This window comes from Paramisgurnus dabryanus, chromosome 4 (assembly GCF_030506205.2).
Source record: "Paramisgurnus dabryanus chromosome 4, PD_genome_1.1, whole genome shotgun sequence".
NCBI classification, from domain to species: domain Eukaryota; kingdom Metazoa; phylum Chordata; class Actinopteri; order Cypriniformes; family Cobitidae; genus Paramisgurnus; species Paramisgurnus dabryanus.
The window spans coordinates 21,524,646-21,537,192 of record NC_133340.1 but is presented as its reverse complement, the minus strand read 5'-3'; the positions used below and the strand labels follow the sequence as shown (position 1 = coordinate 21,537,192).

General features: G+C 33.6%; 3 protein-coding genes across 6 annotated transcripts in view; 1 reads left to right on the top strand and 2 right to left on the bottom strand.

Annotated features, from left to right (window-relative positions):
* Positions 1-12,547, top strand: part of LOC135760373 (putative adhesion G protein-coupled receptor E4P) — a 76,037-nt gene that overhangs the window by 23,479 nt on the left and 40,011 nt on the right. The window contains exon 1 of one of the 3 annotated variants that reach the window (XM_065274341.2): positions 5,019-5,124. The exons of the other annotated variants lie outside the window; for them this stretch is intronic. The gene's annotated coding sequence lies outside the window, so the exon portion shown is untranslated. Of the gene's footprint in view, positions 1-5,018; positions 5,125-12,547 lie in introns of those variants that run through there. 3 annotated transcript variants of the gene reach the window in all.
* On the bottom strand, positions 782-6,562 carry LOC135786254 (uncharacterized). Its single transcript, XM_073814296.1, has 6 exons — positions 6,089-6,562; positions 3,447-3,758; positions 3,216-3,293; positions 3,006-3,128; positions 2,851-2,912; positions 782-2,259 (listed from the first exon to the last, which is right to left on the bottom strand). The coding sequence occupies exons 1-6, from the start codon at positions 6,129-6,131 to the stop codon at positions 2,110-2,112; spliced, it is 768 nt and encodes a 255-aa protein (XP_073670397.1). The 5' UTR covers positions 6,132-6,562; the 3' UTR covers positions 782-2,109.
* Positions 8,338-11,161, bottom strand: LOC135760376 (uncharacterized). 2 transcript variants are annotated; one of them, XM_073814298.1, is made up of 5 exons: positions 10,991-11,161; positions 10,859-10,909; positions 9,821-9,925; positions 9,704-9,741; positions 8,338-9,276 (listed from the first exon to the last, which is right to left on the bottom strand). In XM_073814298.1, the coding sequence occupies exons 1-5, from the start codon at positions 11,136-11,138 to the stop codon at positions 9,007-9,009; spliced, it is 612 nt and encodes a 203-aa protein (XP_073670399.1). In that variant the 5' UTR covers positions 11,139-11,161; the 3' UTR covers positions 8,338-9,006. The 2 variants fall into 2 exon arrangements, with proteins under 2 accessions (XP_073670399.1, XP_073670398.1); XM_073814297.1 differs by having other exon boundaries at positions 10,859-11,161.

Below are 12,547 nucleotides of genomic sequence, written 5' to 3'. Positions count from 1 at the left end.
CCTCCTCTAATGTGTAATGAGCAAAGAAGCACTGCTCTGTGGTTAAACTAAAATAAGCTTTAAAGATTTACTGTTTTTTATTTATTTATTTATTTTTTGGTGACACTATGCAGAAATGAACAACAATGTTATCTACAAGTTACATTGTGACAAAACATGAAGTATATTAATCAGCTTTAGAAACATGTTATTGTGTCTTTTGATCTATATGTTTTTGCAGCAGAACCTTTATGTACAGTATGTGAATAGCTGCATTTGTAACTACTGCTGGAGTTTCCCGCTTGGTTATTACAGTTTTTTATTTGGATAGAAAGGTTGGTAGAGATGGATGAATGGTTCTGGCTAGAGAGGATACAGCTACAGCAAAATCTCGTCAGATGTTGGATTTAGGATTAAGTTTGGGGGCAGGATTAGGATGAAAAACAGCAGTTCTGGCTAGATAGGATGAAGCTACGACCTAAATCCCGTAAAAGGTTGGGTTTAGGTATAGGTTTTGGGGTAGGATTAGGATAAAAACAGGGCTCATCCTACGAGATTAAACGAGATTTTGGTCGTAGGGGTGTCCCTTCTAGCCACAACCAGGATCGCAGGTCGCAGTGAGCTCTGGTCATTCACAGACACCACATAATACCACATGTTTAGAAAGTTATAGCAAGGTGATTGTTTATTCTCTCATCTCTGTGGTAAATATGGTACCTTTCACTGCAACAGTCGGAGCTGAAACACGTCATTAGATGTATAACATCTTTGGGAAATAAAACAGTGACATATAGTGACATATTAGGGGCATTTTATGATTAATTGATATAAATTTCTTACACACTGTTCCTTTAACATTCATGCATTTGACAGATGTTCAAAGTGACTTACAGTGCATTCAAAGTATAATTTTTTTTAGAATATATGCTTACCACCAAGGAATCAAACCTGTGACTTTTGCACTGCCATTGCAATGCTTTACCGATTGAGCTTTAGGTAACACTACTGTATTCTGGTTAAAGTTAAACTCTTTTTAGTATAGTAACATATTTTAATATACAGTACAGTACAAGAAAATAAGTGAACAGCAAAGAGTAAGAAATAAGTTGCAAAATAAAAATCAAATCAGAGAAACAATCAGACAGCTCCCCCTGTGGTGATTTAAGGAAGCGACACATTATTAACACCAAATGAAAGTTATTAGACTTGTATCATTATTTTGAATGAATTTGATGTGATGTAATGTAGAAAATGTTACTGTGCAAAAGTCTTGCCACCATAAATTTACCACCATTAGATTTGTGGCTTTAGTTGCCCCTGTATAATTCATTTCCTTTATGCAGTGTTAAAATCTAAAAAAGTGTCAAGTATTTAGTGTGATTCTCTTACACTTGAGCAGTAGCAGGAACCTGCATGCTTTCTTAAACCTAAGTGAATGTCTAATTTTAATCAAATGACTTCAGTCTCCTCAAAAAAGATGTGTTTAATGCTGAGAGAGATCACACTAAATACTGGCTTTGACAAAACAAGTCATATTGGTTTGAAAATTGTGTTTCATTTTAAAATTTTGTGTACATATTATTATATTTTCTCATATTTTCTTGTATATAAAAAAAGTATCTTAAAGGGGCAGTGTGAAATTTTTAAAAGGATCTCTTGACAGAAATGCAAAATAATATTCAAAACTATATTATCAGGGGTTCATAAAGAACTTTCATAATGAACCGTTATGTGTTTATTACCTTAGAATGAGATGTTTTTATCTACATACACCGAGGGTCCCCATACATGGAAGTCGCCATTTTGGGCCGCCATGTTTTTACAGAAGCCCTTAACGGACAACAATTTTTTACTAAGTTGTCCCAGACGATGACATGTTTGTTTGGTGGCGGCTACCGTAGCTTCTCTATGTGTTTCAAAAGCAAGGGGTGAGCTGTGAACTGAGCTGTTGGTTGCAGTTCGCAACCTCACCACTAGATGCCGCCAAAATGTACATACTGCACCTTTAATAAAAAGACCTTTAAATGATGCGGGTGGCCTAAGACATTTGCACAGTACTGTATATCTATCACTTTGGTCTTTTTGACCAGTACTCTGATCTTACCTATCTCTTATAGCATTAAGCTGAGCTCATATTTCATAGATGACATCTGACTGGCCAGTGTTGAACAATAGATTCTGATAGACTAAAAGTTCATTGCTCTTTGGGACTTTAAGCTTCAACTTCTTAGATTTTTTGTTCTGTGAGTCTTGAAGATCCTTATCATGTACTTTATCAGCCTAAATAAATAAACAAAAGCACTTTATTAATATGACTGCTCCTCTGAGTCTATACAACACTACAAGGGCTGCTGAGTAAAAGCATACTGTGAACTGAGGTGGAGGGGGACCTTGGGACCCATCCAATGGGGTGTACACACCAAATGCGAAGTCAATGCAAAGACCCGAATTCTCGCTGTGCCAAATTAAGCCGTGCAAGTTGAAAAAATTCAACTTTGCATGACCCAACGTTTCATCAAGCGAGAAATATACAGTGATGAATGCGATGCAAATAAGATATTACAGGCACAATATGTAACACTTGCATTAAAATATCCAAACATTATCCCAAATGTTTTTAACAATGTTAAAATCCAGATAATTGTTTTGAACTACATTATGGTCTTAGGTTATAGTGTAACGATTAATAAATTTATAGTGTGAGTCCCATCTCCTCATAGCATCATCAAGACACATAGTTTTTGTATGGTGACCTCTAGTGGCAAAATGACATATTGTGCCTTTAAATAACACATGGGGACAGCCTACATTTGGCACTGCCATTTAGATGAAAATATTTAAGTAATTCTCAAACACAGTGGCATAACTCACCTCTTCTGCTCGACGTTCATTGTGTTTAAATGATTTGTTGCTTATAATATCTAAGCAAAAACCTAGGAATAAAACCAAAATTGTTTAATCATAAGAGTATTTTAGTTATTGTTTTGTAACGTTGTATTGATATTTAATGAGTAATGAGTTCATACTTGCAGATTTCTTAACTCTCTTCCTGTGCTTATAAACAGCAACCAGTAGACATAAAAGTACAATCACTAAGATCAGACCACCAATAGCATGCAGTGTGACGTTAAGATTACTTTGGTGCTGTTCTGCAGCACAGAATAAATAATTTTAAAACAGATTTGAACTTTAGATTTTGAGTTCATTGTGTGAAAACACATTGTTGCAGATGTTACCCGTCACTGAGGATGAGGTTGTGTTATCATCAGGGTTTGATTTTCCTGAGGTTCTGCTTGTTGTGGCAAATGAAGATTCTGGTTGTGGTGTTAAAAATGGATGAGTTGTGTGTAATAAGGTTGAAGTAGGTGTAATGGCTTGAGTGTACGTTTGACAAAATTGTAAAATTCATTCAAATGGAAATAAAAGAGTGTGGTGGTAAATTTAAAGTAACACAGTGTCATTTTTACCTTTAGATACTCTTAGATTGACCTTGTGATATGTGTCTATACCGACTCTTTCCACTCCACACCAGTAAATCCCAGAGTCTGACTCCTGTAGATCAGTGATGGTCACTGTGAACGTTCCTGTCCCAGAATCCTCCAGTCTGAATCTCCTGTTAGGTGAACGATCAGATGATACTAGAATATCTTCATCATTACACGGATCTCTGCAGAAATACTTTACGTTGTTTGAAGCCTCCATAAAGTGACATGAAATGATGACATATTTTCCACTGTATCCATGCATCTCAATCTCATCTGTTAATGAAACTCTAATCTCTGTTATAAATGAAAAAATAAAAAATAAAATAAGTGTTTTCATCTCTCATTCTGTCAAACACGTTTCTTATTTCAAACACTTAAATTAAAAAAGTAGAATAAAAAGGCCTTAGGACGCCTTTAAAGTCTGTGCCGTTGTGCGGTGTGCGTACAAGCTTAGACCCTATTGACCACTTCCTGTTGTGTGCATGTCCCCTACTTTAGTGATGACTATTAAACGCTGATGTGAGATCAGTTTTGTGGCTGCTGTTTCTCAGATAGTAAGATAAAGAATATACATAATTTAGCTAAGAAACAAAGATCAGGTTGGGCATTTCTTTTTCACTGCAGCTGATTTGACTCAAAACTCATAGAGAAAGTTTCATAGTGCATTAGTAACAAAATATATGTATTGTTTAATATTGCGATATATTGTAGATATGCACCTGTATTAAATTCCCCACCGATAATCAGATGATAGTTTAGTGGTGATTAAGGGTGCAATGATTTCGATTTTAAATCGAAATCGATCGAAATTAAGTCACAACCTTGAACTTCGAATAAAAAATGTGATCATCGATGCTGCCACGCCCCCATGTCACGTCCGGTCGGCTTGCAAAGCGGGGAAAAAAAATCCTCTCAGAGGTGCCTTTAAAAACATTGGTCCAGCGGAACGGAATTTATATTTTAAACACGAGGGATGTATTGCCTCAGCTCATGAAACGCATAAAACTGAACAAATACGTAAGGATTACTACTTTAGTTTATGTTTAGACTTCGGACGGATGCGAGAGCGCGTGCACGTAAGACAGAAAGAGCGCAGCTATGACGAACTGGTTTTATTTCAGATGCTATGAGTCCAAAACGCGCGCATTAAGTCCTATGCGTGCTAAAAGGAATCCTTTCTCTACAAGCTCTCCGCGTAAAGTGAAGCCCACAAACCCCCATACGAGGAAAAGCACGCAAGTGCATGTTAATTTGAAACTATAAAAATAATAAAGGCATAGTATTTTTTGTCTTTCAAAAAAAGTAAAAAAATCGAGAATCGATTTGAATCGTGACCTTAGAATCGAAAATGTAATCGAATCGGGGATTTGGAGAATCATGACACCCCTAGTGGTGATATTAACTAACTAAATTCTGAAGATTAAATTTTCTGAATGTTATTCATTCATATATTGACCATTTAATATTGAACATTAATGTGATGTTTATTTACATTTTCTATACGCAGAGCCTAAATTCATTGCATTTTCCTGTTCTCTTTTGATTGACAGGATATATCGGCAAATAGCCGACAGTGTGAAAAATTGCTCTTATCAACCAATACCGATTATCTCCAATTGTAACTTTGTGTTGCCAGGTTTGGAAGTATATATATTTAGAGGTAACTAGATATTTAGTGCGTTTTATGGTTTATATGTATGTGCATGTATGTATTGATAATTTTTTGTAGGTCAATTAACCAAGTCAAGCAGGGTAGTTTTTTGCAACAGCAATTAGAAAGCAGACATCTCCTTATAATTTCTTGAATCGTTCTCTCGGTACCATGATGTCATTTACCCTGTCGGTTCTTGCAGCGCAACATGAAATCAAACACACCTACACTGTAAAAACTATTTGTTGGTTCAACTTATAAAAATAAGTTACCTGGTTGCCCTAATTTTTTTCTTAAATTAACTCAAATTATTTAAAATAATAATTAAATAACAATTAAAAATATAATTAAATATATGAGTTTAAAACAAATTGCTATTAATTAAGTATTAATACCTTAAAAATTGTTGTCAACTAATATTTCTAACTTTTTTACAGTGTAGTATCAGTCATGCATTAACTAGAGCATGGATGGTGCCCTGCAGATGATATGCACAAATTAAGAATTTAAGAAATGTAGGAATTCATCTAAAAATAAAGAGAGGTTAATAATAAAACATAGTGTAAGAGGTAATGATGCACTGTAAAAAGTGAAAAGTTAAATCAACTTATGTTTAAGTATAAGATACTTATGTAAAAATTTTAAGTTGAAAAACCTTAATTTTTTTAGGTGTACCAATTAAAGTAATTAGTTTAATTAGATCCAATTTTCACTTTTTACAGTGTATCATTGTCCAAATTTGTCATATTGGCTAATTCAAAATGCCCATGTAGAAGTTAAGGAGTGAGAGTTTTGTTACCAATCAGTATAACAAAAAAAAAAAAAAAATTGTATCAGTATCTTATAATAGTCTGAGTTACATAAAAAAAATATATATATATAAAGATAGATAGATGAATACAAACATAGATAGAAAGATCTAGAACTAGTTGGACGGAGCTCTAAAATGACTTAAAAACAAAAGAGTACTGACCTGTCAGAAACATCCAGATGTACACAACATAGCAGATCTTCATTTTGAGTTTCCAGCTAGTTTAAAAATGAAGAATGTACAGATATTTTCAGTCAGTAATCTTTATGATACTTGAAATGGCTTATATCAAGGAAGTGTAATGATGGTATCATCAATGTCCTATTAAAAAACCACAAACCCCTCCTTTTTTAACACAGCACATCTTTTAGCGTGTCACATAAAGCCCGCAGTATACAGACAGTGAAGATCAAATACAAGTTTTTCTGTGTGGTACGATATAGAGATAGACGATCGCACCGAAGTAAAACTATTTTTTAATAGTAGGACTGATTAGACCTAACTAATTGCTAGTTGGTCAGTCTATGTTTAAGCAACCGGACACTGTTAGTGATGATGACGGTGACCGTTCTATTCTCAAAATCCTCCAGACTAAATCTCCCGTTGGGTGTCAATCAGATGTAGGGCTGGGCATAGATTAATCCAGATTAATCTCATACAAAATAAAAGTAATTTTTTGCATAATATATGAGTTTGTGATGTGTGTACTGTAAATATTATGTATATTTAAACAAACACACATACATATATATATACATTTAAGAAATGTTTTATTTAAATATTGTTTTTTTATTTGTATTTAATTTAGAATATATAAAAATATAAATAAATATATATACACATATATGTAAATGTTTCTTAAATACATAAATGAATGTGTGTGTATTTATATTTACATAATAATTACACACAGCACAAACTCATATGTTATGCAAAAAATAACTTATATTTTGTATAAAATTAAACTAGATTAATCTATGCCCAGCTCTAATCAGATGATACTACAACATCTTCTAGTGTTTATTACTTGGATCATTGCAGAAATACTTTCTGTTGGTTATGGCCAATCTATCTTTCTTTCTATTTATCTTTCTATCTATTTTCTATATGCTTCCTGTGGTCTTTCACAGCAATTGCGAGTACTTTCGATGCAAAATTTGGTATCTAGTTTGTAAATGGTGACTTAGGTTTTTCCATTCTTCAAAGGTTTTTACTTTGACATTGTAACTATAAGTGCTGATGTTTTATTGACAAAAAACACATTTTACTAATTTCATGTAATTGTGAATTGTTTTAAATTTAACAAAGTTTTTATACACATTCATTTGGTAAAGATATAAAACAACATACACATGAATCCAAATTGATTCACTTACGAAAAAGACGATTTCCACATTTTACGATAAATTTGAATATATATATATATATATATATATATATATATATATATTCTTCATCAGCTGTAACTCCTTTTCTTGTTTTAATTCATTCTGATATTTTTTGTGTAAAGCCCTTATTCTTTTAGATTCTGCCAAAAATGTGTCTTATTGGTCAAATAGTTTAGCAACTACATGTATTTTAATTTGGGAATGTAATTTTATTGGTTTGTATTGAAAGGAGGTTACATTTAGAGGATAGAAGAACGGCTGGCACTATTGACCAAAATTCATATCTCAGTATTACAATGATTATAAAAAAGTGATATATAAATGTTTACATGCAAGTCAAAGCCTGATGTGAGAATCACAATCACATTAATTAAAACAACATATGATGAATTGAAGCAGTTAAAGTGCTGAGCAAACTGACTCGTTGAATACTGACTACACTGTAAACCCGGATAAGTTCTACTTACTCAAAAAATTTGAGGCAACTGATTGCCTCTATTTTTCTAAGTTTGCCAAAAAATGTATTTATCTAAACTTAGATAAAGTCTTATATAAATTAAATTATATAATTTATGTAACTTAAATAGTAATAGTTGTTTTACTTAAATATTTTGTGGCCACTGATTGCTTTGTTTTTCTTAAGTTTTCTTTACTTAAATATCTACATTTTACAACTTAACAGAACACTGTAAAACCTGACAAGTTCAGAGTACTCAAAATATTCAAGTTTTGTTCACAAATCACAGAAACATATAATGTGACTCATGAAAATTTGATACCAGTGAAAGTGTGTTGAGACTGAGCTCAGTGTTGACTTCCACATAGGTATTGTTTATATGATATAGCAACACATTATTGACCTAAAGCCTAAGCACAGGCACTACACATCTGAACAATGGTAAGCACAAAACTAAAAAAATAGCAAACTTTTCTAAATCTCCAAGATAAATAAATGTTTAACACTACTGAGTCTGGCTACTAACACTACTGTTTACTAAAAACCACATAAAATATCACTTAATTTAAAAAAATGCTCTCATTTTGCGGGCTCATGCAAAGCATGCTGGGAACTGAACCTCCTCAACCAATGGTGTTGATTTAACTTTAAAATGAAGTACATTTGCAGTGACAGACTCTTTCTTAGCTTCCCTGGCAAATTGAACTCATCACAACCACCAAAAGTTTGTAATTATTTGAATCCAAGGGCAAATTCATCCGTTTAAAACACGTCTGAGTGCCCTTTCAATGATGATGTCACTTTTTGGTAAAAACCGCCACTAGAGGGCTTTTGACTTAAAATATTTAATTATGGTTGAATCTACTTTTCAAGTTCCCTAAACTCTTTACCTTTGGTGTAGTTGTAAAAACTCAAAAAAAGATTTACTGTTAACTTAAATCTATGATAGATGTTGAATGAACTCAAAAATAATAGTTAGCTAAACTTTTTGGCACATTTTGAGTACCAGGTACTTTCTATTTTAAGTTAGTTTTATTGTTTGATTTTACAGTGTAGGTAAGTACTGACCTGTCAAAAATATCCAAATATACAGACAGTAAAGATCAGGAAGTAAACGGTGAAGCTGTTTGTTGTAACATCCCAAAAAGTGATAAACGCTTCTATACAAATTATATCTATATACATAATAATTTAAAAGTTACGTTGTGCCAAAACATCAAGTATGTTAAACAGCTTTAGGAACAAACACTGGCATATGTTACTGTGTCTGTTGGTGAAGAGACTTTATGTTTGTAAATAGCTGCATATGTTACTGTGTCAATGATGGGGTTTGCCATTTGGTTGCTACAGTTGTATGGTGGGATTGAGAGGTTGGAATAGATGGATGAATCTTGAATCTGATTGGCTGCAGAATTATGATTGACAGTTGAATATATGACTGTGTGTGTATCAGTCTGCTGTTGAGTCTCTGTGATGTCCACATATGTGATGTCCTCACCTGCAGTCTGTGGAGTCAATGATGTTATAACAACTTAACAAATAAATGCAACACTTTTTTATATACATAAAGCAAAAAATAATATCCTATAACATAAACAATTAAATGTTTGATCAGTTCAAATTAAAGAGTGCTGATAAACAAACAGAACATCACTGTGATGCATTTCAGTTCTGTCTGATGTATTTAATATCGTTTATATCTACAGTAATCTACTGTATAGTCTTAAATGCATTATTCACAAAACCAAGTTGTACAGTCCCTCCTGTACTACACAACTGTCCACTAGAGGGCACACTAGAGGAGCTTGATTTCATCATTACAATCAGATGATTTTAAAAACATTGGTCATCAGAATTGTATACAAATAACACAGAGACACCCCATAACATCAACAGGTGTGTTCAGAAAGTGATAATGGGGTGATTGTTTACCTCTGTGGTCCCTCTTTTAACATCACTCGGAGTTGAACCTGTAACATCAGAAGCACATCATTAGATACAGTACATTACATCCTGATCTTACAAAAGACTGCATGATTTCTCATTTACCACTGGAACTGTGTGACTTTCTCTTCTTCCTTTTATACATACAGAAAATCCCCAAAAATATAATCAGCATCACAGTCAGACCCACAGCAGTACACACCAGAGGTCCTGAATGCACACAGAGAGAGTAGATGTTACTGATGAGCATGTTTAGTTTTTAATAGGGCTGGTTAAAAATATGTAACCTAAAACAAACCATTTAACAAAACAATATCGATTCGTGAAATCCCTGAATTGATAGTGCATAATAAAAATTCATGCAGGGCTTGTAAAAAGTGTCTGATGGCCTGGGGTAGGCGTGAATGATTCTGTAGCCAGTGCTACATCTCTACGAAAGTGTTTGATTTGCAAGTTGCTAATTTAAATATCATAGCAAAGACGACACATTGTTTAAGATATCTGAAGCGTGCGCCCAGCAAGCAGCATCTCAACACTTCAGAGAGTGTGCAAATACTTGGTTCTTCTTTCCTTGACCTTAAATGGACATAATTACAAAAAATATATTTGTTAAAATGCTGCGATTATCCTCATAGTCTTTTGTGTGAATGTGAACAATTCAGAAAGTAAGCGCAGTGTATTGGATCTGTGTATTACATGTAGGTCTTAAAGTGACAGCACACAAAATAAATGCAATTCTAAAAACTAATCAATATTGGACCGAATCGAATCTGAACAAAAGATTTTAATCAAATCACCAAATTTGTTGCAATGTCCAGCCCTAGATTTTCATTTAGATTATGTGAATGTACTTGCGTTGATCCTTAACAAATGTGTTATTTGAGCTGAAGAGTCTTAATTTGTTCTCTGTTGATTGATTTATTATGCGACCCCCACAGGAACTTGGTTTGCGTTTAGATTGTACGTCAGTTAGTGGTTTTATCGTACTCATGTTACATATAATGTAAACCGCTGCTTTAATGGGGTCAATGGCAGCATGACAACATCATCACAAATACTGTTGAAAGAGATCATCCAACATTTCTGTAAGTTATGTGTGTACAGAGGAAGTATTGTGCATCATATGAAGAGGGTGAAACTCACCAGCTTGTTCTAAAAATGTTTGATCAGCTGAATGGGTTGTTTTATCATGACCTTTAAATGAAAAAGGAAATGACATCAGTAAAGGATAAATGAAAAACAGATGTAATATTACTCCTGCAGATGTCATGTTACCTTTAGATGGAGATGAGGTTGTGATGTTATCAGGTGTGGGAGTGAATGATCTACTCGTGGAGGTTTGAGAATCAGATTTTGTCTCTGGTGTTGGAGTCTTCTGAGATGTGTTTGTGTTTTTATCTGCTGTTGTGTGTGTGATAATCATAAATAAATGAAACAGTGTATTTTACAGTGTAGAACATTTACGCCAAACATTGTTATTTTTACCTTTAGATACTCTCAGAATGACCTCTTCATATGTGTCTTTTAAAAATCTGCTCACTCCACACTTGTAAATCCCAGAGTCTGACACCTGTAGATCAGTGATGGTCACTTTGAATGTTCCATTCCCAAAATCCTCCAGTCTGAATCTCCTATTAGGTGACCAATCAGATGATACTATAATATCTTCATCTTTACATGGATCTCTGCAGAAATACTTCTCGTTATCTGAAGCCCATTTATGACTACATGTAATTGTGACTTGATCTCCTTCATGTTTGTTTATGTGAATCACATCAGCAGCTGAATGTCCAATCCCTTTTGAATTAAATAAAGCAACACATTAACTCTAATGCACACAGTAATGATGTCTTTCTTAATTTTTAATGATGTTTGATTATTTAGATGAAGGTCTGAGTAACTGAGTAGTGTTTATGTACTGGTTTATGATAACATCAATTACAAAGTGTTTCCATAATGTTTTTAATGCTACATTTACAAGCATTCAGTATGAGACATACTTTCTTTGGTTTGATGTGTCATGACTTCACACTTTCATGAGTTTTTTTCATTGTTTCACACAGACACATTAGAGAGGGAAACATAATACGGTCAAAATAGGACGAACCCAACCTACTGGACTGTAACTGAACCTATGCTGGGTTGTTTTAGCCCATTGTCAGGTCAAATGTAAACATTTTCTGGTTTAATTTACCACAACATGTACATTTGATTTGAGGTTTACTGAGGTTGTGGAGGATTTGTAATTTGTAAGTAACACAAAAATATTCTTTGTAAATATATGTTATACAGCATTGTCACATCATGCATTTTGTTTATTATTATAAAAATACATTTGTTCATTATTTTGACATGAAGCATTGTATAATGTTATTTAGATTTGAGGACCTATGATGATTTTTTTGGAGTGTTGCCTGGAAAGTGTCTTATCCATTACAATACTACTCTGACAATATACAACCTATCAGCAAATTTTGGTTTTGTTTAGTCTAAACAGCATTAAAGTTATCCGAGTTATTTCAGGAGCTCATAATATTGTGCCGTTCTGCCTTCACGTTAACCAAACTTATACATCACACTACTGAGACATAAATACAAACAAAACTGACCTGACAGACAAATCCAGATGCACACAACATAGACGAACTTCATTTTTGATGTGTAAACCTTCCAGCAAGACCAGTTCATATCAGTAATTCATGTAAGATTGAACTGTGACAGATGAATGAGACATGAGAGCATGTGTGTCGTATTGAGGAACTAAACGTCAAACTGCTTTGCTAAATTCAGCTGGGTTTTTTTACTCACAGCAACTTCATAAAAGTACTCGCT

Bases quoted from the DNA above. Each gene is read 5' to 3' on its own strand.
- LOC135786254 (XM_073814296.1), bottom strand. From the start codon at position 6,131: ATGAAGATCTGCTATGTTGTGTACATCTGGATGTTTCTGACAG. The intron at 3,759-6,088 runs GTCAGTACTCTT...CATTTATAACAG, and splicing joins CATCTGGATGTTTCTGACAG to AGATTAGAGTTTCATTAACA. The intron at 3,294-3,446 runs GTAAAAATGACA...CACCACAACCAG, and splicing joins CAATCTAAGAGTATCTAAAG to AATCTTCATTTGCCACAACA.
- LOC135760376 (XM_073814297.1), bottom strand. From the start codon at position 11,138: ATGATTATCACACACACAACAGCAGATAAAAACACAAACACATCTCAG. The intron at 9,926-10,858 runs GTGAGTTTCACC...GTGTGCATTCAG, and splicing joins AACATTTTTAGAACAAGCTG to GACCTCTGGTGTGTACTGCT. The intron at 9,277-9,703 runs GTAAACAATCAC...TTGACTCCACAG, and splicing joins TTAAAAGAGGGACCACAGAG to ACTGCAGGTGAGGACATCAC.